The 27,562-nt window shown below is 50.8% G+C and overlaps 1 protein-coding gene across 3 annotated transcripts in view; it reads left to right on the top strand.

Moving 5' to 3' along the window:
* The window catches only part of LOC119955856 (adenylate kinase isoenzyme 1-like), a 211,274-nt gene that overhangs the window by 74,734 nt on the left and 108,978 nt on the right, over positions 1-27,562 (top strand). For all 3 annotated transcript variants that reach the window (XM_038782496.1, XM_038782497.1, XM_038782495.1), the window contains exon 7: positions 6,433-6,517. In XM_038782496.1, the coding sequence (XP_038638424.1) occupies positions 6,433-6,517 (85 nt within the window). The remainder of the gene's footprint in view (positions 1-6,432; positions 6,518-27,562) is intronic.

Below are 27,562 nucleotides of genomic sequence, written 5' to 3'. Positions count from 1 at the left end.
TCCGAAGTCACTGGGCTGAATGGCCTGTTTTTGTGTTCCAAGTACTGCTTAAATAAACAATATTCAGCCTTGGCCTGTGCCCAGGTTGGTCTCAAGATCCATCGCCCTCTTTGGGAGTCCAGACCACTGCCAAGACAGACCGTGGCAATGGAGGAGACCCACATCAATCCTGATAGAGACTGGTCTGCTTCACCCCTCTCTGTGGCTTCTTTAAACTCAAGCCCGCTCAGTCTTTGCAAGTCCTTCTATTTTGTTTAGTGTGCATGGTCACCAAAAAGGTTCTCTCTCGCTTTCATAGAATCATAGAATCCCGACAGTGCAGAAAGAGGCCATTCGGCCCATCGAATCTGCATCGACCCTCTGAAAGAGCACCATACCTAGGCCTAATCCCCCACCCTATTCCCCGTGATTCCACCTAACCTTTTGGACACTAAAGGGGCAATTTTTAGCATGGCCAATCCACCTAACCTGCACGTCTTTGGACTGTGGGAGGAAACCGGAGCACCCGGAGGAAACCCACGCAGACACGGGAAGAACGTGCAAACTCCACACAGTCACCCAAGGTCAGAATTGAACCCAGGTCGCTGGCGCTGCGAGGCAGCAGTGCTAACCACTGTGTCACCGTGCCGCCCTTTTAAAAAATGTATTCTTCCACAGTCTGTCAGACCTATCCCCATTTGAAATGGCGGCCACAGATTTTTTTTTAATAAATTTAGATTACCCAATTATTTTTTCCAATTAAGGGGCAATTTAGCGTGGCCAATCCACCTACTCTGCACATCTTTGGGTTGTGGGAGGGTAGCACGGTGGCACAGTGGTTAGCATTGCTGCCTACGGCGTTGAGGACCCGGGTTCGAATCCCGGCCCTGGGTCACTGTCCGTGTGGAGTTTGCACATTCTCCCCGTGTCTGCGTGGGTTTCACCCCCACAACCCAAAAGATGTGCAGGATAGGTGGATTGGCCACACTAAATTGTCCCTTAATTGGAAAAAATAATTGGATACTCTAAATTTATAAAAAAAAAAAAAAAAAATCTTTGGGTTGTGGGGGTGAAACCCACGCAGACACGGGGAGAATGTGCAAACTCCACACGGACAGTGACCCAGAGCCGGGATCGAACCTGTGACCTCAGCGCCTTGAGGCGGTTGTGCTAACCACTAGGCCACCGTGCTGCCCTTATGGCGGTCACAGATGAGTGGCTTGGTCGGTTGTGTCGCAATTGCGGATCATAAGGTGGTTAAGTGCGCAAAAGGAGGCCATTCGGCCTGTCGTATGCATGCCGTCTCACTGCTGGAGCAGCTCACCTTGTCCCAGGGCCGTGCCATTTTCCTGTAGCGCTGAAAAAGCTTGTCAATTCAGATCCCTTTTGAAAGCCATGACTGAATCCACTATGTTCTCAGGAAATGCATTCCAGATCCTAATTCATCATCAATCTCTCCCTCTGCACTTTCCCTCTGCTGCCTCTGGCCTATGAAGAGACCTACAAAGGGCCGAGAGGCCGACGACCTCCTTTCCTACAGGACAGCGATGAGGCAGCTGTGTTTTAACAACAATCCAGCAACAATTTGGATGCAGACTTTTAATTTAAATCAAATCCGCAAGCTGCCACAGTGGGATGGGAAAATCACACCTCTTCCCAGATCATTAATTCAGGCCAAACCTCTGCCCAGCAACAAAAGCCGCCGCATTTACCATCCCCTTTAAGGCACTCTGCTGCCTCATTCAGCCCCTGTTTATGGACAGCAGTGGTACCGGGTTCTGAAGCACTTCCTTTGAGGGCTACAGTAAGTGGTTGCTAAAAGCCTGAAGGAAGAATGAGGGAGGTTTGATCTTTCTTTAAGGGCCACTTGGTGCTCACTTAATCCTGGAGTGCTGAGCCAGTGCCACAGGGACATTGGCAGCCAAACGGGCAAAGCGCTTTGGTGCCGGAGGGGGAGGGGAGAGCAGGCTGTGCGACACTGGAACATGTTTCACTGCCGGAGCATGTTTCCGGCTGTATCGCTCAAAAAAGAAAACTAATAAAAAGGACTAGAGTTCGATTTGTTCGCTTGCATGAGAAATGGAAAAGTTCAGCAGGCCAGGCAGCAACTGATAGAGTGAGATAAGGAATTTATTTATTTATGGCGAGAGCAGAATCTATCAGCTATCCCTGTTTGAAATGCTGGTGAGCAGCTTGGTAGGCCCTGACGCTGCTACAGATGGGAGTTCGTTCACTCTGTTCCTCTTTTCTGTTGGCGCTGTCTGTCCTGCTCGGCGCTTGCGAGCGTTTTCTCTTTATATTTCTGATCTCCAGCGTCCGCAGTGTTTGGCTTGTTTTGCATCCACCAGTTGGTGTGCCAATCACGGGTAGACTTCCTGCTATTTGTTGCTGGTGGGTGCGAAGCTTGAAGAGTCTCTTTTCTTCAGCTCTGTGCTGAGCTGAGTTTAGCACCAGGTGCCACCTGGTCCGAGTGGCCATACTCCACGTGCCCTACGAAACAATGCGATGGGAGGAGGCTATGGCCATTTTGGCAGGGGGAGGGAGCTAAGATCACTCCAGCTGTTCTTGGGATGCCCTGATGTTTTTTTTTCTGCAATGGTTGTTTATAAAAAGGGCAGAAGAGATTTCAAAGATTGGCACATTGTTGGATTGGATTGGATTGGATTTGTTTATTGTCACTTGTACCGAGGTACAGTGTGTGGTGACTGTAACTCTGTAATTCACACTGTGATATATATATATATATATATATATATGAGACTGTACGATTGTAAGCGCAGTTGCGTTGCCCGACCACTAGGGGGAGTAGCTCTGGGAATGCTTATAGGTTTGTACAAGGCTCCACCCTCGGCTCCGCCCACGGCTCCTCCCCCTGGACTGCTGTATAGATATCGATGCCCAGAGCCAGCCGACCAGTTCATCGAGAGTTCAACGTATAACAGGCTGGCTCTGTAGTAAGTAGATTAAAACCACTGTTCCTATCTCAAAGCACGTGTCTAGTGAATTGATGGTCTCATCACAGTGAAAAGTATTTTTCTGCAAGCAGCTCAACAGATCATTCAGTACATGGGAAGAAAAGGGAATTAAACAAAATTCAAGAAAATACAAGAAAATACATAATAGGGCAACACAAGATATACAATGTAACTGCATAAGCATTGGCATCGGTTGAAGCATACAGGGTGGAGTGTTAATGAGGTCAGTCAATAAGAGGGTCATTTAGGAGTCTGGTGACAGTGGGGAAGAAGCTGTTTTTGAGTCTGTTCGTGCGTGTTCTCAGACTTCTGAATCTCCTGCCCGATGGAAGAAGTTGGAAAAGTGAGTAAGCCAGGTGGGACGGATCCTTGATTATGCTGCCCGCTTTCTTCCGGCAGTGGGAGGTGTAGATGGAGTCCATGGATGGGAGGCAGGTTTGTGTGATGGACTGGGCGGTATTCACGACTCTCTGAAGTTCCTTGCGGTCCTGGGCCGAGCAGTTGCCGTACCAGGCTGTGATGCAGCCCGATAGGATGCTTTCTATAGGATGGGCAGGTCATCACCCGTGGGAGTCGATGGGATTTATTTGAAGTCAGTCAGAAACCTGACAGGATCAGGTGAAACTCGACTGAATTAAGAGTTATATTGGGGTCAGTGGGTGATGGTGGAGGGGGGAGGGGGCTGGAGGGTGGGGGTGGAGGATGTGAGGGGCCGTGTCGCTGTTTCCACCTGATCTCTTGGGTTTCTCTCCTGATAGTTGAGATTAGAATTGTACCCGAAGGCTGTAATTTCATCATCTTTTTGGCAACTCATCTCAGCAAGAAAAGCAGAGCGTAGTTGGTCGGTTTTCCTGCCGTATTTTTAAACTGATAGATAAGAAAAAAGTAAGGGGCAAATCCCACGCAGGAGCGGGGGACTCTGATTGAGTCTGACCCACCAACAAGTCAGATTTTTAAAAAGGTTGCACCAGTGTAAAATAATAAAATAGAATCACACCCCCCCCCAAGCAACTCCCCCTTCCACCATTACAGAACTCACCCCCCCCCCCCCAGCAGTTCTCCCACAGAGCTCCAGCCTCCATCACCATGGAGACCCCCTCCCATGGAAAGGGAACTGCTCAAACCCCTCTCCCTTATAGAACACTACCCTGGCACTGATAGCTGGCACTGCCCCATGTTCCTGCCCTCCCCCCAAAATCAGGAACCAAAATCCCCTCCCCCCCCCCCCCCCCCACACCGATGTCTCTGAGTTCATCAGAGAACAAAAAGCCCAATCATCTACGGTGAGATTCTCCGCTCCCCCAGTCCCGTGTTTTTCGAAGTCGTGCCGTTCCCAGGCGCCGGGATTATGTCTTCCCGCCTCTTGTCAATGGGATTTCCCATTGAGGCCACACCGCCGGGAGACCCACGGATGGCGGTGCGCTGCCAGCGGGAACAGAGAACCCCTGGCGGCCGCAGAATTCCCACTCTAATCTTTCACAGGCCGTGTGGAATCCATCCAACCATCTGCCCAACTCACGTAATCCATCGAGGGAAAGTTCGACCTCAGCCCTCCCTGTCGGCGTGAAGTTCTGAGACTTGTTCCTGGGGCCTAAAAGGCGTGCAGTGAGGGCCAATATTAGGACATTGTTTGCCAACGTCACCATAGTGTTCTCTGACCGGATGTTGGGTGGGGCCAATTTTACCGGCATCCTTGGCAGACATCTGGATCTGGCCGTTTGCCCATGATATGTGGAAATGCCGCAGCATGGTGCAACAGTTGCCCTGTTTTGTTCAGGATCCTTAAATAGTCGCTGTGCAATGGACAATGGAAAGTATAGTTTCCACTTTAATAAAATACAATATAGTTATTGCTGGAAACCTGGAGGAAGTGAAGGAGTGTTTTTTCAAATTCAATCTTCAGATTGGCTAGGCCAGCATTTGTTGCCCATCCCTAATTGCCCTTGAGACGGCGGTGGTTAGCTGCCTTCTTGAACCGCTGCAGGCCCGGTGATGTAGGCACGGTTCTTCCTGTAGATCATGCGGCAGCGTCATCCGGTTAACCCCCCCCCCCCCCCCCCCCACCACCACCTCGCCAACCCCACCAACCAACTCCACAGCATGCTGGTCTCAGCCCCAGCTCCAATAATGTTCCACACGCCCTCTCCCAGGATTTGCCAATGCAGGCGAGGCAATCGGCCTAAAATTAATTTCGATATCTGTGCGAGCTTTCTGTGATAGGATGACCCGATTAGTGCTGATGAGCACCAAGGCCCAAAGCATCTGGCCTCCCAGTTGTATCCCTTCTCTGCCTTCACGCCCAGTAACCTGAAGCCGAGCCGTCTTCCACAGCGGAGGGTTGGAAGGTAAAATAGGCAGGCTTGCTACCATCACTACCCCTAATTTCTGCACTTACACGGCATTCCAGCAGGGGTCAGTAGCTGACAATCTGATGGAGAAACCAGGCCCGGCTCTCCTTCCTCTAGCCTGGCAATTATTGACTTGCTGGGCTGAGGTGCTGAACTCAGCACAGATCCAGGGTTTGGGACCTGGAACTTTCTGGCTCTGTCTGGTTCAACGTCACACCACGTTTACATTCCACAACCCTCCTAGAACTTTGCATTCTTCACTGATGTATGAATTTGGCACTTTGAGCCTGCTCCACTATTCAATAAGGTCATGGCTGTTTGGATTGTGGCCTCAGCGCCATTTCACAGCCTACCCCTCGCCAACCTTCAATACCCTTTGACTCCATTGCTAGTCTAGCACCTATCTACCTCTGCCTTAACAATATTCAACATGGCCCCACCATTGGTCGCCATGCCTTTGGTCACATCAGCTCTAAGCTCAAGGACCTCCTCCCAAATCTCTTTGCCTCACTAATTATTTTCCTTCCTTCAATATGTTGCATAAGGCCAATCCTTTGGTCAGCAGTCCTGATAATCTCCACCGCCAACTCATTTTCAATGGTATACCTGATTACGCTCCTGTGAGGCACCGCCGGACATTTTGCAATGCCTAAAAGGCTAGATGGAAATGCGTGTTGTTTTTATTAAAAACAGTGTCGACGGCAAGGCCAGCATTTGCTGCCTATCCCGATTTGCCCTTGAACTGAATGACTTATAAGACCGTTTCAGAGGAGTCAGGGGTCAACCACATTGCTGTGGGTCTGGAGTCTCAGGAAGGACACCAGTTGTCTCTCCATTAGTGAACCAGATGGATCTTTACAACAGCTGATGATCATTACTGGGGCTAATTTTCCAAACTTCTTTTAATGAATTCAATCGAAAGTCCACCTGTTGTTGCGGTGCTGGGATTCGAACCCATGTCACCAAAGCAAATTGGCCAGGGTCACCAGCCCGACGAAATTACCACTGTGCCATCATCTGCTGGCTGGGTGTGGAATTTACCACACAGACAGGATGGGAGGGGCGTCCTCCAGCTCTCGCCAAGCGGAAAGTTAATTTTTCCTCTCTTATTTCCCCTGCTCGTATTGCAGTTGGATGCGGATCGCGAGGAGGATGAAATATTCACTGACATCGACGCTGCGGTTTTGAAGAGACTGTTCCCAGCAGGAAGAGACGGTAGGAAATATTTCTGGGGAATTCATTGGGATCTTGCCCTCACTCACAACACAGGAAAAGCAAAGCAGCAAACAAGGGAAGGGATTCTTGGAAGCAATTCCTTCGTCAGCAGGTTTAGCTTCTTAACAAAAGACAAGCTTGTTTCTATCTCTCCCAGTCAAACAGCATTGTTATTGTTTCCCTGCCTCCCGCGTGGTAACCCTTCATATCTAAGATTGTTGGATAGATGGAAAGGGAGGAGATCCTTGTGGAATGTAAACACCACCGTGGACTAGTTAGGCAGAGTGGGCTGTTTCTGTGTTATGTGTTCTCTGGAATTTACCTCACGGTGACCTGCTTAGAGTTTATTTTTTAGAAATGGTTTCGAGACTGTGAGTGTCGGTACTGGAATTAGGGAGGAAAGTACAGCTTGTTAAGGAATGTTTTCTTGGATGCGATGGGCCTTAGAGGACCTGGACGGCATCCGCGACGCACACGTCCAACTCTTTGTGGGGTGCCAGATATCATATTGGCGCGGCAACAGCAGGCCGTGAATATCAACATCCTAGGGGTTACCATTCAACAGAAACTAAACCAGACCAACCTTATAAATATTGTGGCTGCAAAAGCAGGTCGGAGGCTTTGAATTCTGCGGAGAGTAACTCACTCCCCAAACCCTGTCCACCACCTACAAGTCAGGAGTGTGATGGAATATTCTCCACTTGCCTGGATGAGTGCAGCTCCAACAACACTCAAGAAGCTCACTACCGTCCAGGATAAAGCAGCCCACTTGATTGTCATCCCATCTACCACCTTCAACATCCACTCTCTCCACCACCGACGCACAGTAGCAGCCGTGTGTACCATCTACAAGGTGCATTGCGGAAGCTCACAAAGGCTGCCTCTGTGAATCTGATTTTTTACTCCTCTCTCAGCCCGGAAGAAAGTACTCTCGAACACGTTTATACTTTGGAATATCTTTTATTACGATCGGGCCCGCCCTCTAGGTATTCCGGAGAACCACCTTGGAGAGTGCCAAAGTTTTGCTCAAAACATCCTTCTTTTATATGTATTGTTAGGGGGTTGCCCCTTACATTCACTGGAGCTCGCCCCCATTACAAAGTGTAAATTTGTTATTGCAATAGTTCCAGTACATCATTTTACAGACTTTGATGTTATCTATTGGCACATGAGTATGTTGCAGTCTTAGCTTAATTAGCAGGTGTTAGCTATAGTTGCAAGCGGCTCCCACATTTCATATCCTGTCATCCAGCCATCTTCCTTGTTTCTCAAGGCTATTCAGCTTACAGTCATGAGCCGGCTCACGACTTCAAATATCAACTCCCTTATCTCAGCAAGTTCATTATCCTTCAATAACAAGCTCCTCCACTTGTGATTTTCCACTAATGTATCCCATTCATTCTGGCTCTTAAGCTTTGCTTCACATCCTCACCTCGACAGCACCTTCCAAACCCATGACCTCAAATTCCTAGAAGGACAAGGGACGCAGATGCATGGGAACACCACCATCTTGGAAGTTCTCTTCCAAGTCACTCACCACCCTGACTTGGAAATGTGTCGGCCGTTCCTTGGCTGCCACTCGGTCAAAATCCTGGAACTCCCTTCCTAACTGGGTGTGTTGGCCATGGCTGGTTTGATTGCATTCACACCTCAGAATCACAAGGTTCTAGATTCAAGTCCCACTCCTGCTAGAGGTGGTACGGTGGTTAGCACTGCTGCCTTACAGTGCAAGGGAATCCATGTTCAATTCCACCCGGGTGACTGTCTATGTGGAGTTTGCACATTCCCCCCATGTCTGCATGGGTTGCCTCCGGGTGCTCCGGTTTCCTCCCACAGTCCAAAGATTCGCCATGTTAATTTGCCCCTTAGTATCCAAAGATGTGCAGGGTAGGTGGGGCGGGGGCAGTGGGCCTAGGCAGGGTGCTCTTTCAGAGGTTCAGTGGGCTAAATGGCCTCCTTCTGCACGTCAGGGATTCTATGCATTCCAGAGCAGAAAAATCAAGACTGATACCCCAGTGCAGAGGGAGTGCAGCACTGTCAGAGGGTCCGTCTTTTGGACCCAAATTAAACTGAGGCCCGGTGTGCTTGCTCCAGAAGATGTAAAAGATACAATCACGTTATTTTGAAGAAGAGTGGATGGGTTCTCCCTGGTACTTTCGATCAACATTTTTTTAAAAAACTAGAGTATTTGGTCATTGTCACATTGCTGCTTATGGGAGCTTGCTGTGCTCACGGTGGTACGAAAAACACAACATAAATGCAAGCCTTCCTTTTTATTGCCTCAGCCAATGGGGCTGGCCGCTTCCAAACTGGAAGGGATGGGATCCAAGCTGTGCACAAAGCCCTGTGCTAAGTTAGTGCCTAACTGTTACCATCTCAGTTGATGTTGTAACTCAACGGAAAGATTCCATAATGGAACCCTGGCTCAAAAGGCCGTAACCTTGACTTTTTAAATAAAACTTGGAGGAACAGAGTTACAGGACCGCTAATTCGCTTTAACAAGATAAAAACATTTATTGAACATGAAAAACATTAGATTGTAACAAAATCTCCCCCATAGCTTAACAATTACACATAGATTTTAAGATTAACACGGATTTCAAAGCGTTTCTTAAACTACAACCATCTCAGCAATACAATGTCTCTTTAAACACACAAGATGGCTGTGGTCGAATACACTCTCCACTCTGAACGTAAGTTAGTATCTGTGGATTTCTCCTCGGAAGCCGCCCAGATGATTGTCACAAGACAATTTCCAGACTCCACTCCCAAAAACAAACTTGAAGTCTTGGGCAGGATTCTGTGTTTGGGAGACCAGGGGCGGGTTTCTCCGTCCCAACGCGCCAAATTTCTGGTGCGGCATGCCGTCAGGATTCTCCGTTTCACCGGCAGTGGGGTTTCCTATTGTGGGGCAGCCCCACGCTGTCGGTAAACTCCCGGGCTACTGGCAAACCGAGAATCCCGAAGGCGGAGAATTCAGCCCCATGTTCTCCCAGCTGGAGCTGAATCACACCTGATTGGCGCTCACACTGGGAGTGTAAATCAGGAAGCAATTCCAAATCTTTTTCCATGCAAATTCATTCATGTCGAGAATTGGAGGCCGCCATTTTGAGTAGGCAGTTCGATAACGAGGTCCGACAGCTGGGCCATTCTCCCCCAATGCAATTCAGTTCCCCGTCCGCAATGCAATTCGCCCCCCCCCCCCCCAGGATTTTTTGGGTCACCCCCACCCCACAGTACGAGAGTGACCGATCCCCCCCACCAGAGACTCCCTAATTAGAAAGATCCCCATGAGAGACCCACAATAAGAGAGCCCCGTGCCTGGAAGCCTGCCATATGAGAGACACCCGACTATGTGTTGTTTCATTCATCTCCCTTCATGAGTGGCTTTGAAGTAATCAGCTGTGAAACTAACCACAATGTTTATAAACATTTAACTATGATTGACAGCTCCTGGACCACATCAAAGACAGTTAAGTGCTTTCTGTTAGTTTCACAGGTGGGTACGCCAAAGCCACTCAAGCATAAAGGGAGATGAATGACATGATGCAGAATGCTAGGTATGTGGGGAGACTGCCAGTCACAGCCTAGTGAAAGCAATTTAACAGAGAAATTAATGAAAGGCTTGCAGATCAAAGATCTGAGGGGGCTCTGGTGGTGTCTCCCTGGTGGGGATCTCTCTAATTGGGGGTCTCTGGTAGGAGTCTATCTCTATTTGGGAGGTCTCTCATGTGGGTCTCTCCAATTAGTAGGTCTCTGGTGGGGTATCTCTAAGTGGGGGTCTCTGGTGGGGGTCTCTCTAATTGGGGGGTCTTTTGTGGGGGGTGGTGAGAGGGTCTGGTGGGAGTGGGGCAGCAGGTCCTGCATTGTGGGGGGGGGGACAAGGTGACCCTCTAATTAACTTTTAAGGAGTTACCTCCTTGACACACTACGAGGTCCACCGTGTCAGGATCATGTTTGCCAAGACCTACAGCAATTCTTGCCAATGTGATTCAGGCCCAGATGACCGGAGAATAGGTCTTAATGACCAAACTACATCCTCTTGCTGGCACGGGGCGCGAACCTGGATCCGGACGCCAGCGAGGGACTGGAGCATCGGAATGGGATCTTGTTTTCTGCCAGATGCGGGATTCTCCACCGCATCGGGAACTCCATTACCAGCGAGGGGGTGTCTGAAAATCCAGTCCCTTCTCTCATAACAACGGTTTCCTTTAGTGGTTTGCATTTTGAAATCCAGTCCAGGTTTTGCAAATGATACTTTAAAATAAAGCTTCCGCTCCACTTTTAACAGTGAATCTAGTCCAGGTTTTACACCAAACCCTTTAGGGTTTTTTTTGTCTTATTTGATGTGCAAAGTGTTCACAATTACTTTAACTCTCGATTCCCAGACACTGGTAAAATAGAATCAAAAGTTTTGTTTACCTCTGTAGTCTGCTCTCCCACTTTAAACCGGGTTGCTGCAATTGTATCTTTAACTAAGTACATTTTGTTTACTTTTCCTTCAATTCTACTGAATACTTTGGTCTTGGTGCTCTTAACTTCACTCGTCTTAAGATATTCTTTCTGTCCCAATTCCCTGGTTATCCTGACTGTATCTTGTTCGTTAGGAAGCCTGCATCCTTGTCCTGTCCAGTTTCTCCTGGCAAAGTAGAGGTGTTCATTTCCCAGTGTCCTGTCTTCAACTGCTATATAGCCACCTAAAACTAAAACATAAAAGTTTTTTTACCTCACAAGGGCCTCCAGTTGCTACTTCTATTTACTCTTCATGCCGTAGCCCTCTCTATGCACAACAGAAGTACAGTTGGAACTGAACTAACCTCCACACATACAAATACCTTCCTCCAGCAGGAATCTAACTATAGGTTTTACCCTCCCAGGCACAGACACATACTTAAACTGTACTTGACTTCTAATGTTTACCAATAGAGAAATAAATCCTTTAAGACTACCTTTGTTTTCCGAACACGAACTCCTTGATTCTAGCAGGCTTCCCAATGCACCAAGCATTTCATTGTGCATACCCATTAGTGTTGCTTAGTTAGCCACTCTATCAAGGCCCTCATCTGGCCCTTCTGTAGCAGATCTTGTGTGCGGCCTTTCCCTCTGGCCAGCTGGTGATGTTTGCCCTCTGCTCTGACTGCAGGCCGCTAATGCCCAGTGCTAATGCCCATGCGCAGTTCCTGTCTCTATGCTCTCCTCTAAGATGTGCACAGTGCCAGTATTTCTTTTCCCTTTCATGGGATATGGATGTCGATGACAAGATCAGCATTTGTTGCCCATCCCTAACAGCCTTTGAACCTAGTGGCTTGTTAGACCATTTCCGAGGGGCAGTAAAGAGTCAACACCATTGCTGTGGGTTTGGGGGGTCACATTTGGGTCAGACGAAGTAAGCATGGCGGATTTCCTTCACTAAAGGGAGCCGACAGTGAACCAGATGGGGTTTTACAGTCACCATCACTGAGACTAGCTTGGTATTCCGGCTTTTTATTATCCGAATCAAAATTCCACTGGCTGCTGTGGGGGGATTTGAACCTGTGTCCCCAGAGCTGTCGGCTTCCTTACTAATCCAATGACAAAACCATCAACGTCACCCCAGCAACGAGTGTAAAACGGAGAACCGCCAAAGTTTTACAGCACTGACTGAATGAGGCCACTCGGCCCATTGTTACTGTGCTGGCCTTGAAATGGGCCACCCAGCCTAGTCCCACCAATCACCATTTGGTCCGGAGCCCTGCAGATTACAACACTTGGAGGTGCATATCCAGAGTCGAGGGTTAAATGGGTTGAGGATTTCTGCCTCTACTACCCTTTAAGCAGTGAGCTCCAGGCGCCTACCACCCAACCTCTGGGTGAAAAAAAGATTTCCTCATCTCCTCTCTAATCTTTCTACCCGTCACTTTAAATCATCAGTGTGTTCTTTGTATTCCTTCAATGTCTGGCCCGGTTCCATTTCCTGGGTACCTGAAGGGACCAAGATTGTGGTTCATGAAAGGTGGAAGGTAAACTGTGGCCACTTACACCAGCTGCAGCTTGTAAATCAGGTGGATGGGCGAGGGGAGGTGGGGTGCGAAAAGGAGGATTAGACATGATCGCCATTGATGGTTTTTGCCTCAGCAATGGATGTTCCGCTAACCGTCAGCCCCATTCCCTCCATGGGGCTACAGGACATGTCCTCATTGCCAGTCCCCTCTCCAGTTCCTGGGTACCTGAAGGGACCAGGATTGTGGTGCATGAAAGGTGGAAGGTAAACTGTGCCCACTTACACCAGCTGCAGCTTGTAAATCAGGTGGATGGACAAGGCATACAAGATGATCAGAGGATTAGATAGGGTGGACATTGAGAGCCTTTTTCCTCGGATGGTGATGTCCAGTACGAGGGGACATAGCTTTAAATTGAGGGGAGATAGATATAGGACAGATGTCAGAGGTAGATTCTTTACTCAGAGAGTAGTAAGGGTGTGGAATGCCCTGCCTGTAACAGTAGTGGACTCGACAACACTAAACGCATTCAAATGGTCATTGGATAGGCATATGGACGATCAGGGAATAGTGTAGATGGGCTTTAGAGGGGTTTCACAGGACGGCGCAACATCGAGGGCCGAAGGGCCTGTACTGCGCTGTAATGTTCTATGTTCTATGTTCTAGTTCACACTCGACTGACTTTGGTTGTTGCAAACTTGTCTTGCGAGAGAGAGAGAGAGGAAGGTGTGCCATTGGGTGTAGTGTAAAAGATGTCCGAGTTGAATAGCTGACAGCGTGTGAGATGTGGGTGTGAGACTGGCTGCCGTGTAGGAAGGTGCAGCGAATCTATGAATGTTAGATACAGAGCGGAATCCCCCCCCCCGGCCATGTGTTCCTCGGCGGCGGGAAGCGGCGTGCCGTAGCTGGTGGCAAAATTCTCTATCCCCGCCGCTGTCAATGGGAGCCACCCCTAGCAGCTGCCGGGAGACCCGCGGGCGGGGGTGCCCTGCCAATGGGACCAGAACATGCCGCCGCCAGAGATCGGCCAGAGATTTCTGGCCATGAGCTGCATTGGACAACGAATGTAGAAAGTTGGTAGAGAATGACGGGGGTGTGGTGCATTGAGCTGCCCTCAAAACTGCTGGTCAGTTGGGCTTGTGGCGCAACGGTAGCGCGTCTGACTCCAGATCAGAAGGTCGCGTGTTCAAAACTGCTGGTCAAACAAGCCTTTGCATAAATTCTTCTTACTTGTTTATTCTTGTTTCACCGTCACTATTTATAAAACTCCCAGGCTCTATAGGCACTGCTATGTTTACCTATGCTCAATCATTAAGTAAAGTATTTATTTTAAATCCCAAGATTACTCTATTCAGAGAGAAAGTGCTAGGAATGAAACTTGTCTGGACAGGTACTCCCTGATAACTGCTGCACCATCTCCTGACAAATATTTAATTGGATAATCTGCGATTGTGCCAGGTAGCACTGCATCAGAGAGAGTGCAGGATCATATCCCACAGCTCACTGTAGTGTTGGGGGCGGAGACAGAGTATTTCCTCTCTCGTGAGGCATTGTGCAAGTCATCAGGCATCAGTACGGGCTGTGACATAGCTCGGAAAATTGTTCAAGCAGATTCTTGGTTAACGGCAGTGATGTGTTCTCTTCAGCTCGCTTCGGCAAGCCCGACAGTGTGGGCCATGGAAGTCACACAGTATAAATGTGGCGAGCCATTCAGTCATCCATTGACTTCAGCATGGGCGGAAAAGGATGGTAGAGACGGCTGGGTACTGGGCACTTGAAACGCCATTGCATACAAGGCTACGGAACAAGTGCTGCAAAATGAGATTAGAATAGATAGGTGCTTAATGACCAGTGCATATACAATGGGCTGAAGGGCCTCATTTTGTGATGTAACGCTCTATAACTCCATGACAACAAAGTATGCTGAGAGATAGTTCGCTGTGGAGCCTCATGCTAAGCCTTATGCTGTATATAGTTAGTGGAAGGTTCAATAAAAGGTCAAGTTTGCCAACAGCCTTGCCTCCAGCCGTCACAATCGATCCTGACCAAGGACAACCTCAGCGACGATAACAGGCCCATGGTCCTTTGGAGATGGGACTTCTGGAACTTTCGAAGTCTTTGATTGTGGGTTGCAGATTTGTACTTGACAAGCGGTCTATTATTCCACAATGAATCTTTATTTGGTGGCAAGTACTTCCAGCCCTGGATGTCTGACATTGGACCCAGCTCACATCTCTACGTCAAACCAGTCCAGAGAATTCACAAACAGACGCCTCTAGTCCTTCACATTGAGACTGTGAAACAGAAAATGACGCCCCTAACTTCTCCAGTGTAAATCATTGGACAATTCACCTTGTGGGCAATCAGCACTCCGGCTGATTTTACTTTCCCCATTCCATATTCACTCAATCGCATTCTGAAAAACAGTGGGCAGAATTTTCTATTCCCACCCAACCCCACGGTGTTTTCTCCGCAGCCAGCACGACATTGGCCGTCGTAGGATATTCCGGTCCCGCCGAAGTCAATGCCGTTTTGTATTGTTCGCTGGCCGCACTGTCGGGGATCCCGCTGGCCCATGGTGACCCAGCTCTATTGCTGGAAAACCCACAGTGGGTGGGGGAAGCGGGGGAGTGGGGAGGCATTGGGGGAGGTGGGGGTGGAAGGGGGGGGGGGGGAGAGGTGGAATGCAGAAACTCCTGCCCAGTCAGATCCAAAGAGAGTAACACAGACATCGCTGCTAACGTGGTCAAAGATGTGACGAATGTCAATCGTATGTGCGCTACTTTCCTGATTTCTCTTCCAACGCCAAAGTTGAGCTCAGCATCAATGTCCTCACAGGACTTTGGGCACATTACAAGGACATCAGTGGAACCATCTGCAAACAGTCTGTGAAGTAATAGCCATGCGTCAGCATCCCCTTAGTTGGCGGACAGCGCTGTGTTTCCTACCACCTTCCGATCTGTTTTGCTTTCTTGCTGTCGATACGAACGGCACTCATTTCCAAAAGAGTGTCATTGAATCGGTGTCCTTGCTTGCAGACTTACACCATCTTTCACAGAGAAATCGGAGTCGACTTTCCTCATTGACACTGCAAGACAGAAATTATTTTCACTGCTTTGGAATTTTCCAGTCAGGAGAGACGATATTGGTGATTTGCGTTCCTCCAACTGACCTCCGTCCCCCTTCACCACCATTGATGTTTCATAGAATTTACAGTGCAGAAGGAGGCCATCCAGCCCATCGAGTCTGCACCGGCTCCTGGAAAGAGCACCCTACCCAAGGTCAACACCTCCACCCTATCCCCATAACCCAGTAACCCCACCTAACACTAAGGGCAATTTTGGACACTAAGGGCAATGTATCATGGCCAATCCACCTACCTGCACATCTTTGGACTGTGGGAGGAAACCGGAGCACCCGGAGGAAACCCACGCACACACGGGGAGGATGTGCAGACTCCGCACAGACAGTGACCCAAGCCGGAATCGAACCTGGGACCCTGGAGCTGTGAAGCAATTGTGCTATCCACAATGCTACCGTGCTGCCCTACAATGCTACCGTGTTGGTCTTGTACCTGTCAGGGACAACGTGGATCACTCTTGACTTCTACTTTTTCACCGATCTCACAAGAACTCTCATTACTTAATCGGCAAACTGTCTGAATGCTGATTGTGGTTTGATAGCCAGAGCATCCAGGCAAAACATCATGTCCGGAAGCACGCTGATGCTATCTGCCAGGGTACCCCAAATTGCAACACCGGTTCATGAGGCCGTATCACTTTATTTTGCTTTGGTGTGAGGAGACAAGTGAGGACAACTAACCCAGTCATCGAGTAACAATTATTAAAGACTATTTATGCAGGTAAATAAAAGACAAATACACATAAACAGGACTACTCTACTCACGCATTAAGATGTATGAATTACTAAACACAGAGCTTAGATAGAACATACTCCTTGTTGCAAAATATATCTCCAATAACGGAACCCTGTGAGACTTCCCGTTTCCCAAATATCATACAAATTGTTTAACCAGCTATATTTAAAAAAAAAAAAATTTTTTTTTAATTTAGAGTACCCAATTATTTTTTACCAATTAAGGGGCAATTTTAGCGTGACCAATCCACCTATAGAACATAGAACATAGAACAGTACAGCAAAGAACAGGCCCTTCGGCCCTCAATGTTGTGCCAAGCCATGATCACCCTACTCAAACCCACGTATCCACCCTATACCCGTAACCCAACAACACCCCCCCTTAACCTTACTTTTATTAGGACACTACGGGCAATTTAGCATGGCCAGTCCACCTAACCCGCACATCTTTGGACTGTGGGAGGAAACCGGAGCACCCGGAGGAAACCCACACACACAGGGGGAGGACGTGCAGACTCCACACAGACAGTGACCCAGCCGGGAATCGAACCTGGGACCCTGGAGCTGTGAAGCATTTATGCTAACCACCATGCTACCCTGCTGCCAGGGTATCCTGCACATCTTTTGGGTTATGGGGGTGAAACCCACGCAGACACGGAGAGAATGTGCAAACTCCACACGGGCAGTGACCCAGAGCCGGGATTCGAACCTGGGTCCTCAGCTAACCAGCTATGTTGACTACACAATGCAAGGATGATACTCAAATCTGGGAACCGTCTTTTTCCTGGTCCAGCAAAAATATTTTAAAATTGCCGTTACGAAGGTTTTCTGCACTGCCTTAGCTCTGAGACTTAGAAGCTTGTTGGCTGGAAAGCGGCCTGTCCGCTCTCTGAGACTGCGGGATTGTAGCTGCTTCCTTTCTTTCTCAGGGTCTAGTCAGTTATACCTTTGTATTTATTTGATTAAGCCTTCTGTGTATTCGGCTGCCTGTCCCTGTCAACTTCCTTGATTATACCTTCACATGTGTCTACCGTATGGACCTTCCCAATTGTCTGAAAGCTGTTTCACTTCCATCAGCTATTCATACTTGATTATTATCTAAACTGTTGTTCTAAACTCGTTACCATTAGAGACGCATACCAATTACGGCCAGTTGAATACTGTCTACTGCTGTCTCCTTTCTAAAAATGAAATGCCTTAATTCGAAAGACATTTCATCTCTCAACCCGTTTCTTTTTAGTTCCATCTTAGTAAACATTACAAAATTCAAAAGCATGCATTAACAGGGCAAAATGCCCCAGAGAGTTTCCCAATGTTCCCCAAGGTCTCTTTTATACTCGGGATAAAGCGAGTACAAAAGGTTTTCAATCAAGCCACATGAAAGATTTTTACGTTACGTGGTTGCAATAGCAAATTCCATTGGAATAATCAAATAATCCGATTGTGAAATTTCCTCCAGAAACTTTGAAGCGGTTATGGTCCATATTTGTGATCGTCCCAGCTGGCAACATCGATTTTGAAATGCTGTAACCTTGGACCACTGGCATTCTGGGGTTGAGGCTGACCCTTGGGTTGGTGTTGGAGGCAACCTGCTTGAGTGGATACCACCTTGGCCCACAGCCAGTGCCATAGCTGTTGTAATCCGCGCCCACGTAATTCCCGGATCGGAGAATCATGAGGGCTCGGAGAATCTGGTGCCCAGTCCCCCTCCTGTTGGCATGAGGGCGAGAACCCCAATCCTTCCGACAGCGGGTGGAGGGGGGGGGGGGGCGGAGCATAGCGGCCGGTTCGGTATCTGGCACGAACACGATTTCGGCCGGACACCTGATTCTCCCCCGGATTGCGATCCGCGTTGCCGGCATCGCGAGGGCGGAGAATCCAGGCCCATACCTTGCTTCAGGGTGAATCGACAGCAGGTGATGCTCACTGAAGCTTGTAGCTTGTATTTGAGAAGTGGGTTTTTCCCCAGAGGGGCGATGCCCCTGCACAGGGAGAGGATCCAAAAGAATGGAAGCTAGTGTTCGTACCAAACTACAGTATCACAATAAAAGAGCTGTGACACACAGGATGTCGCTGCTGCCTGATTCAGTAAATGGATATCTATCAGTTTAACAAAGAGGGACAAAGAGTTTGAATCTGATACTCAACTATGATTTCAGGATCATTGTTCGTATCAGTGTCTGTATCGGTCCTGTTGGTTTTTCGACTGTCTCCTCAACGTCACCTGGAGCAAGGTCCTCAAAAAAGACAACATCATTCTTATTGCTGTGAGATGATCTGAGAAATGTTAAGAAAGGGTTAGACTTTCTTCTCGGTTATAAGTGTTATGAGGAAGCTTCGTGCCCTCTCATTCCAAGATGCATGTCTTGAACAAACTGTGTAGTCTTCTCATTCTAAGAACCTCACGATTCTTTACAGTTCTTCCCTCTGTAATCACATATCAGCAATGCTGATAATCTGTCCACCCATCTGCTGCTGAAACCCTCAGTCTGTGTTACCTCCACACACAACTATTCAATGCTGTCCTGGCTGACATCCCAGCCCCCACCTTCTGATCATTCACAGCTCTCCTTAACTCCCACAAAATCATGATTTTCTTGCGGGCCAGCTCCCAGCGCCTCACAACCCTAAATGTACAAATTCTCATTCTCGCGTTAAATTCCTTCAGGGCCTCATTCTTTCTCATTGCTGTGACCGTGTCTAGCATTACAACCTATCCCAACACCTTTATATTCAATTCGGTCAAGGGATGTGGGTGGGCGTCACTGACTCGGCGAGTGTTTTTTGCTCATCCCCAGTTGCCCTTGAGATGGCGGTAGAAGTGAGCTGCCTGGTGCCATCAGGTGTAGGTACACCCACAGTGCTGTTAGGAAGGGAGTTTCAGGATTTTGGCCAGCGATGTATTTCCAGGTCAGAATGGTATGTGTCTTTGAGGAGAACCATGGGGAAGGCAATTGCCTGGGGGTATTGTTACTGGACTTGTAGTCCTGAGATCCAGGGTCACGCTCTGGGAACTCTGATTCGAATCCCCCCATGGCAGGTATTGAATTTTGAATTCAATATCATTCTGGAGTTGCAAGTCTAACGGTGACTATGAAACTGTTGTTGACTGTTGTCCTTTAGGGGAGGAAATCGGCTGTCCTGACCTGGTCTGGCCGGCCTACCATGTGACTCCAGATCCACAGCAATGTGGTTGATTCTTAAATGCCCTCAGGAATGGGCAATAAACGCTGGCCCAGCCAGCGAGGTGCCCATCTTACGAACAAATAAAAAGCAAATCTGCAGCCCTTGTCCTTCTTCAGTAGCAGAGGTCATGGGCTGGATTCTCCGTTTCAGGGACTATGTTGTCATGGAAACTGTGGCCTTCTGCGCCAGAAGAACTGGCGTCAAAAGGCCACAGATTCACAGCCCTGCAGGGGGCTAGCAGGGGGCATTGCGAAGCTCCCAGCTCCAGCTGCAGATACGCTCTCCCCCCCCCTCACTTCCGGGTAAGAGGCCGCGCATACGCACTGCAGCGGCCTCCAGCGGCCATGCCGTGCTCCATGGCAGACTCAGATCGCGGTGCCGGACTGCGAAAATAGTGCCCCCGATCGGCCGCACGAACTGCCCGGACCGCCCGCACAATAAAGGCACAGTCCCATATGAGGCCCCCCCCCCCCCCCCCCCCCCCCCCGACCTCCGAATGGCCCGCCCCCGACTCAGTCCGCGGCCGCCTCGCGAGTTTCCCGAACGGCTGGGACCATGTTAGAAATACGCCATCAGGGGCGGAGAATAGCGGAGCAGGCCTCAAGCAATGGCCACAGGTGCTGGATACGAGGCGCGGCGTACACCCTGGGTACGCCACTTTTCGGGGGCCGGAGAATCGAGGAACCGGCGCCGGCCCCGATTCCATGCGTGGAACTGGATTCTCCGCCCCGGTGCCAGACGCGATTTCAGCGTCGGGGTGCAGAGAATCCAACCCCATGGATCTGAAGGGTGTTGTCAAAGGAGCCTTAATGAGGTTCGGTAGTGCATTTTGTGACTAGTACACTTTGCTGGCACTGTGCGTCCGTGGTGGGAGTGTGAATATTTAAGGTGGTGAATGGGATGCCAATCGAGGGGGCTGCTTTGTTCTGGATGGTGTCGAGTTTTTTGAATTTTGTTGGAGCTGCTCATCCAAGCAAAGGGAGAGTATTCCATAGGGAGAGTATTCCATAGCACTCCCAGCTTGTATTCCATAGCAATCCCGGCTTGTATTCCATAGCAATCCCGGCTTGTATTCCATAGCAATCCCGGCTTGTATTCCATAGCACTCCCAGCTTGTATTCCATAGCACTCCCGGCTTGTATTCCATAGCACTCCCGGCTTGTATTCCATAGCACTCCCAGCTTGTATTCCATAGCACTCCCAGCTTGTATTCCATAGCACTCCCAGCTTGTATTCCATAGCACTCCCAGCTTGTATTCCATAGCACTCCCAGCTTGTATTCCATAGCACTCCCGGCTTGTATTCCATAGCACTCCCAGCTTGTATTCCATAGCACTCCCGGCTTGTATTCCATAGCACTCCCAGCTTGTATTCCATAGCACTCCCGGCTTGTATTCCATAGCACTCCCAGCTTGTATTCCATAGCACTCCCAGCTTGTATTCCATAGCACTCCCAGCTTGTATTCCATAGCAATCCCGGCTTGTATTCCATAGCACTCCCAGCTTGTATTCCATAGCACTCCCGGCTTGTATTCCATAGCACTCCCGGCTTGTATTCCATAGCACTCCCGGCTTGTATTCCATAGCACTCCCAGCTTGTATTCCATAGCACTCCCGGCTTGTGGATGGTGGACAGACTTTGGGGAGTCAGAATGTGAGTTATTCGCTGCAGAATTGCCAACCTTAGACCTGCTCCTGTAGCCACAATATTTCTATGGCTGTTGCAGTTCAGTTTAGGGATTCAGCAATGGTAATGCTATTGTCAAGGGGAGATGGTTATATTCTCTCTTGTTGGACTTGATCATTGCCTGGCACTTGATTCTCCCGAATCCCCCGATGGCCCGACGCCGGTGTAAAAACATGGCGCGAACCACTCCGATGTCGGGCCAACCGGAAGTCCTCTGCACTTCCAGGGGCTAGGCTGGCGCCGGAGGGGTTGGCTCCGCGCCGACCGGCGCCGAAGGGCCGGCGTGAGTTAGCGCATGCGCAGAACTGCTGGCGTGGTTCCGTGCATGCGCAGACCGGCCGGCGTATTCTGGCGCATGCACAAGGGGGTTTCTTCTCCGCGCCGGCCATGTCAGAGCCCTACAGAGGCTGGCGCGGAAGGAAGGAGTGCCGCACAGGCCCGCCCGCAGTTTGGTGGGCACCATAGGGGCCCTCCCCGGGGCCGGATCCCCCTACGCCCCCATGCGGACCGCACCAGCATGCCCACCAGCCAGGTCCCACCGTGATAGACCATGTCCATTTCACGCCTGCGGGACTGGCCAGAAACCGCTCGGCCCATCGGGGCCCGGAGAATTGCAATGGCCCCCGACCGTCGTGGCGTGATCCCAGCCCCCACCTGAAAACCGGAGCCGGAGAATATGGCAGCGGAGCGGGATTCACGCCGCCTCCCCCCGGGGATTCTCCGACCCGGCGGGGTGTCGGAGAATCCCGCCTGTGTGGCATAAATGTCACTTGTCACCTATCACCCCAAACCTGAATGTTGTCCAGGTCTTGCTGCATTTGTACACGGACTGTGTCAGTATGTGATGAGTCGCGAATGGTGCTGAACATTGTGCAATCATCAGCGATCATCCCCACTTCTGACCTTATGATGGAGGGCAGGCCAGTGATGAAACCGCTGGAGATGGTTGAGCCTAGGACACTATCCTGGGGAACTCCTGCAGTGATATCCTGGGATTGAGATGGGACCTCAAACAACCGCAACCATCTTCCTTTGTGCCGGGTATGACTGGCGTTTTCCCCATCCCCCACCTCCCTCGGCTATAACTGTTGGTGATGTCATGCTACATCTGCCTAACTTACTGTCCTGAGCGTATCCTCCTCCTTACAACCCACTCTTAAAACAAATTTTAAGCAATCCCGCCTAATATCTTCCTCGCTTGCTCCCTACATCACAGGAGCGACAACACTTCAAAAGTACCTTCTTGGGCTGCGAAACTATTTAGGCTGCCCTGGGGCGCTACAGAAATGCAAGTCCTCTCTCTGCTTGGGCCTGTCGATGTCTCTGTGAATCATCTTGGCATTTCATTTTGTCTGTTGAAGGCGTTGCGTTATTATGAATTCCGGTTGAGTAAGGAGTGGGTTCGAAACACCACTTTCATTGCCAAAGTGTGGCTCTCATAAAACCAACTCATTCTTTTTAATTGCGGCCTTAATTGCTTCCCTGTGCCGTCAGAGGCATTTGAGAGGGAAAGAAAGCTGTAGAAAATGACAGCTCGTTGCAATCCAGAGAGAAGCTGTCACCATCTGCGGCCTACTTGAATAAGACGCTGCACACTGCCCTGATAACTCTTCATTAGCAAATACAGATGGAGATCACTAACGTGTATCACCAGCAGCATCATGGCACTGAACTAATCATGCAAATCAAGATTCAAGCTGTGGTTGCTGCTAAGGTTCATCTGACTTACAGAATATTAAATACATGTTGAATGCACCAGAACGGTGCACTCATTTATTCCCCCACCCTCACGGGGCCAAGATCCAGCTTTTCTTCATGGGTCTGCAGGCGCAATTCTCCCATCCCACCCATGGTGGGTTTCATGACGGGCTGGAGCGGAGAATCCAGCGGGAACCGACGACAACAAGCCGGCGGGAAAACAGTTTTCCGTTCCCCCAATGGTGGGTTAATGGCGGCTCGGTTTCCCCATTACCCTGGTGGGTGCGAATGCCATTTGCATCTCACGAATGCTCATTAAAACCCGCTGCAATCTGGTTGGGCCGTCCAATCTTGCGTCACACCAGAGGGAATTACGTCAGCACTGATGTGACGCAAGTGGTGCGCGCGAGGCAAGGCCTCAGTTCGCTCGAGTCTTTTTTTTTAAAATAATTTTTATTGGAATTCTTTACAGAAAATATAAAAATATAACAACAAACAATAAAATGCAACAACATACCCCATAACACCCCCCCCCCCAAACCGTATCAACGCATGTATCCCATCCCCCCCCACCCCCTCAACCCCAACAAGAGAACTTAACAATAAGTTAAAATTAAATAAACCAAATTTAAATAAAATAAACAAACATAGTCATCGTCCTCGCCACCCCCTTCCAGAACTCCTCCAGTGCCGGGCATGCCCAGAACATATGGGCATGGTTCGCTGGACTCCCCGAACACCTGACACACCTATCTTCACCCCCAAAGGACCTACTCATCCTCGTCCCAGTCATGTGGGCCCGGTGCAGCACCTTGAATTGGATGAGGCTGAGCCGCGCACACGAGGAGGAAGAATTAACCCTCTCCAGGGCATCAGCCCATGTCCCGTCTTCGATCTGTTCCCCCAGTTCCCCCTCCCACTTAGCTTTCAGCTCCTCTACTGACGCCTCCTCCGCCTCCTGCATAACCTTGTAGATATAAGATATCTTCCCCTCTCCGACCCAGACCCCTGAAAGCACCCTGTCCCTCACCCCCCTCGCGGGAAGCGCAGGGAATCCCTCCACCTGCCGCCTAGCAAACGCCTTTACCTGCAGATACCTGAACATGTTTCCCGGGGGGAGCCCAAATTTCTCCTCCAACTCCCCCAGGCTCGCAAACCTCCCATCAATGAACAGGTCCCTCAGCTGTCTGATGCCCGCTCTGTGCCAACCCTGAAATCCCCCATCCATGTTCCCTGGGATGAACCTATGGTTCCCCCTTAACGGAGCCTCCATTGAGCCCCCACTTCTCCCCTATGTCGCCTCCACTGCCCCCAAATCTTGAGGGTAGCCGCCACCACCAGACTCGTGGTATACCTCGTGGGAGGGAGCGGCCACGGCGCCGTTACCAGGGCCCCCAGGCTTGTATCCCCACAGGACGCTCTCTCCATCTGTTTCCATGCTGCCCCCTCACCCTCCATCACCCACTTGCGCACCATCGACATGTTGGCCTCCCAGTAGTACCCCGAGAGATTGGGCAACGCCAGCCCCCCCCCCCCCCCCCCCCCCATCTCTACCCCGCTCCAAGAAGACCCTCTTCACCCTCGGGGTGCCATGCGCCCAAACAAAGCTCATGATGCTGCTGGTTACCCTTCTAAAAAAGGCCCTAGGGATAAAGATGGGCAAGCACTGGAAGAGGAACAAGAACCTCGGGAGAACCGTCAATTTGACGGACTGCACTCTACCCGCCAACGATAGCGGCACCATGTCCCACCTTTTAAATTCCTCTTCCATCTGCTCCACCAGCCTGGTGAAGTTAAGCTTATGGAGAGTCCCCCAACTCCTGGCCACCTGCACCCCCAGGTATCTGAAACTCTTCACTGCCCTCCTAAAAGGGAGCCTCCCAATTCCCTCCTCTTGATCTCCCGGGTGCACTACAAATACCTCGCTCTTTCCTAAATTTAGCTTATAGCCCGAGAAGTTCCTAAATTCCGCTAACAGCTCCATCACCCCCGGCATTCCCCCTTCTGGATCCGCCACATACAGCAGCAGGTCGTCTGCATACAGCAATACCCGGTGTTCCTCCCCACCCCGCACCAAACCCCTCCACTTCCCTGACTCCCTCAACGCCATAGCCAAAGGTTCAATCGCCAGTGCAAAGAGCAAGGGGGACAGGGGGCACCCCTGCCTGGTCCCACGATAGAGCCTAAAGTACTCCGATCTCCTTCCATTAGTAACTACACTTGCCATCGGAGCAGCGTAGAGCAGCCTCACCCATTTGATGACTCCCTCCCCAAATCCAAACCACTCCAGCACCTCCCACAGGTACCCCCACTCAACTCGATCAAACGCTTTCTCTGCGTCCAGCGCCACCGCTATCTCCGCCTCCCCCTCCACTGCCGGCATCATGATAACATTTAGCAGTCTCCGCACATTCGTGTTGAGCTGCCGCCCCTTGACAAATCCTGTCTGATCCTCGTGTATCACCCCTGGCACACAGTCCTCTATCCTGGTGGCCAGGATCTTCGCCAGCAACTTAGCGTCTACATTGAGGAGCGAGATAGGCCTATATGATCCACACTGCAAGGGGTCCTTATCCCGCTTTAGGATCAGAGAGATCAGTGCCCGCGACATCGTCGGGGGCAAAGCCCCCCCCCCCCCTCCCACGCCTCATTGAAAGTTCGCACCAGCAGGGGACCCACCAGGTCCGCATACTTTTTGTAAAATTCCACCGGGAACCTTACCTGACTGCATTTGTCCAATCCTCCTGACTAGCTCCTCCAGCTCTATCGGCGCCCCCAGCCCCTCTACCAGCCCCACTTGAACCCTTGGGAAACATAGCCTGTTCATGAAGCTCTCCATCCCCTCTCTCCCCCTCAGAGGTTCCGACCGGTACAGTTCCTCGTAGAAGTCCCTAAAGACCCCGTTTACTTCTGTCCCCTTCTGCACTACATTTCCACCCCATCCTTCACTCCACCAATTTCCCTAGCCGCATCTCGCCTGCGGAGCTGATGCGCCAACATCCTACTCGCCTTCTCTCCATACTCATATACCGCGCCCTGCGCCCTCCTCCACTGTGTCTCCGCCTTTCTGTGGTCAACAAGTCAAATTTGGCCTGCAAACAGCGCCGTTCCCCCAGCAACCCCTCCTCCGGTGCGTCCGCATATCTCCTGTCCACATCCAGGAGCTCCCCCACCAGTCTCTCCCTCTCCTTCCTCTCCCTCCTTTCCCTATGGGCTCGGATGGAGATCAGCTCCCCCCGGATCACTGCTTTCAGAGCCTCCCAGACCATCCCCACCCGGACCTCCCCCGTATCATTGGTATCCAGATATCCCTCAATACTTCTCCGAACCCTCCTACACACCTCCTCCTCAGCCAGCATCCCCACATCCAGGCGCCAGAGCGGGCGCTGGTCCCGCGCCTCCCCCATCTCCAGATCAACCCAGTGCGGAGCATGGTCTGAAATCGCTATGGCCGAATACTCGGCATCCTGCACCTTCGGGATCAATCCCCTGCTCAGGACGAAAAAGTCCATGACCCTATGGACATGAGAGAAAAAGGAATACTCCCGCGCTCTCGGTCTCCCAAACCTCCAGGGATCCACCCCTCCCATCTGGTCCATAAACCCCGTCAGTACTTTGGCCGCCGCCGGTCTCCTACCCGTCCTTGAACTGGACCGGTCCAGTGGGGGATCCAGCACTGTGTTGAAATCTCCCCCCATGATCAAGCCCCCTGCCTCCAAGTCCGGGATGCGGCCCAACAAGCGCCTCATGAAGCCGGCATCATCCCAATTCGGGGCATATACATTAACCAGCACCACCTTCTCTCCCTGCAGCCTACCCCTCACCATGATATATCTGCCCTCCTTGTCCGACACCACCTCAGCCGCCTCGAACGCCACCCTCTTCCCCACCAGAATCGCCACCCCCCGGTTCTTCGTGTCCAATCCTGAGTGAAAAACCTGCCCCACCCACCCCTTCCTCAGATGAACCTGGTCCGCCACCTTCAAGTGGGTCTCCTGGAGCATAACCACGTCCGCCTTCAACCCCCTCAGATGAGAAAATACCCTGGTTCTCTTAACCGGCCCATTCAGCCCCCTCACGTTCCAGGTAATCAGCCAGATCAGAGGGCAACCCGCCCCCCTCTCCCGCCGGCTAGCCATAGCTTATCGAATGTTCGCCCCAGGCCAGCACACCCCGCCCGACCCGTTCCCCATGGCGATAATGCCTCTCCTCTACACCCCCGGCCCCCACCAGCTCCTTCCTGGACATTCCAGCAGCAACCCGGTATCTCCCCCCCCCCCCCCCCCCCCCCCCCCCCCCAGGCTAGGACCCCTCCTAGCCGCGACGCACCCTCCATGGTACTTCTGTGAGTCAGCTGACTTCTGCTGACCCCGGCAGCTCCCGCCAAAGCCCATCCCCTCCCGGCATGGTCATCCCCCTCTTGCCACACCTCCTTGGCATCGCTTCAGCGCGGGAAAGAAGACCAGTAGAGACCACGCCTCCACCTCCAGCTCCGCCCCCCCCCGCCCCGCAGCACGGACAACCAGAGGAAAGCCCGCGCTTTCACACTGCCACACCCCACCCTTCTGACGCAGTTCCCCCAAATCCAGTTTCACGCCAACCCCCAGCCCCGTACAGAAG

The sequence above is a fragment of the Scyliorhinus canicula genome, chromosome 21 (genome assembly GCF_902713615.1).
Source record: "Scyliorhinus canicula chromosome 21, sScyCan1.1, whole genome shotgun sequence".
Classification (NCBI taxonomy): domain Eukaryota; kingdom Metazoa; phylum Chordata; class Chondrichthyes; order Carcharhiniformes; family Scyliorhinidae; genus Scyliorhinus; species Scyliorhinus canicula.
Note: the sequence above shows the minus strand (reverse complement) of the source record. Positions and strands in the feature narration are given on the sequence as shown.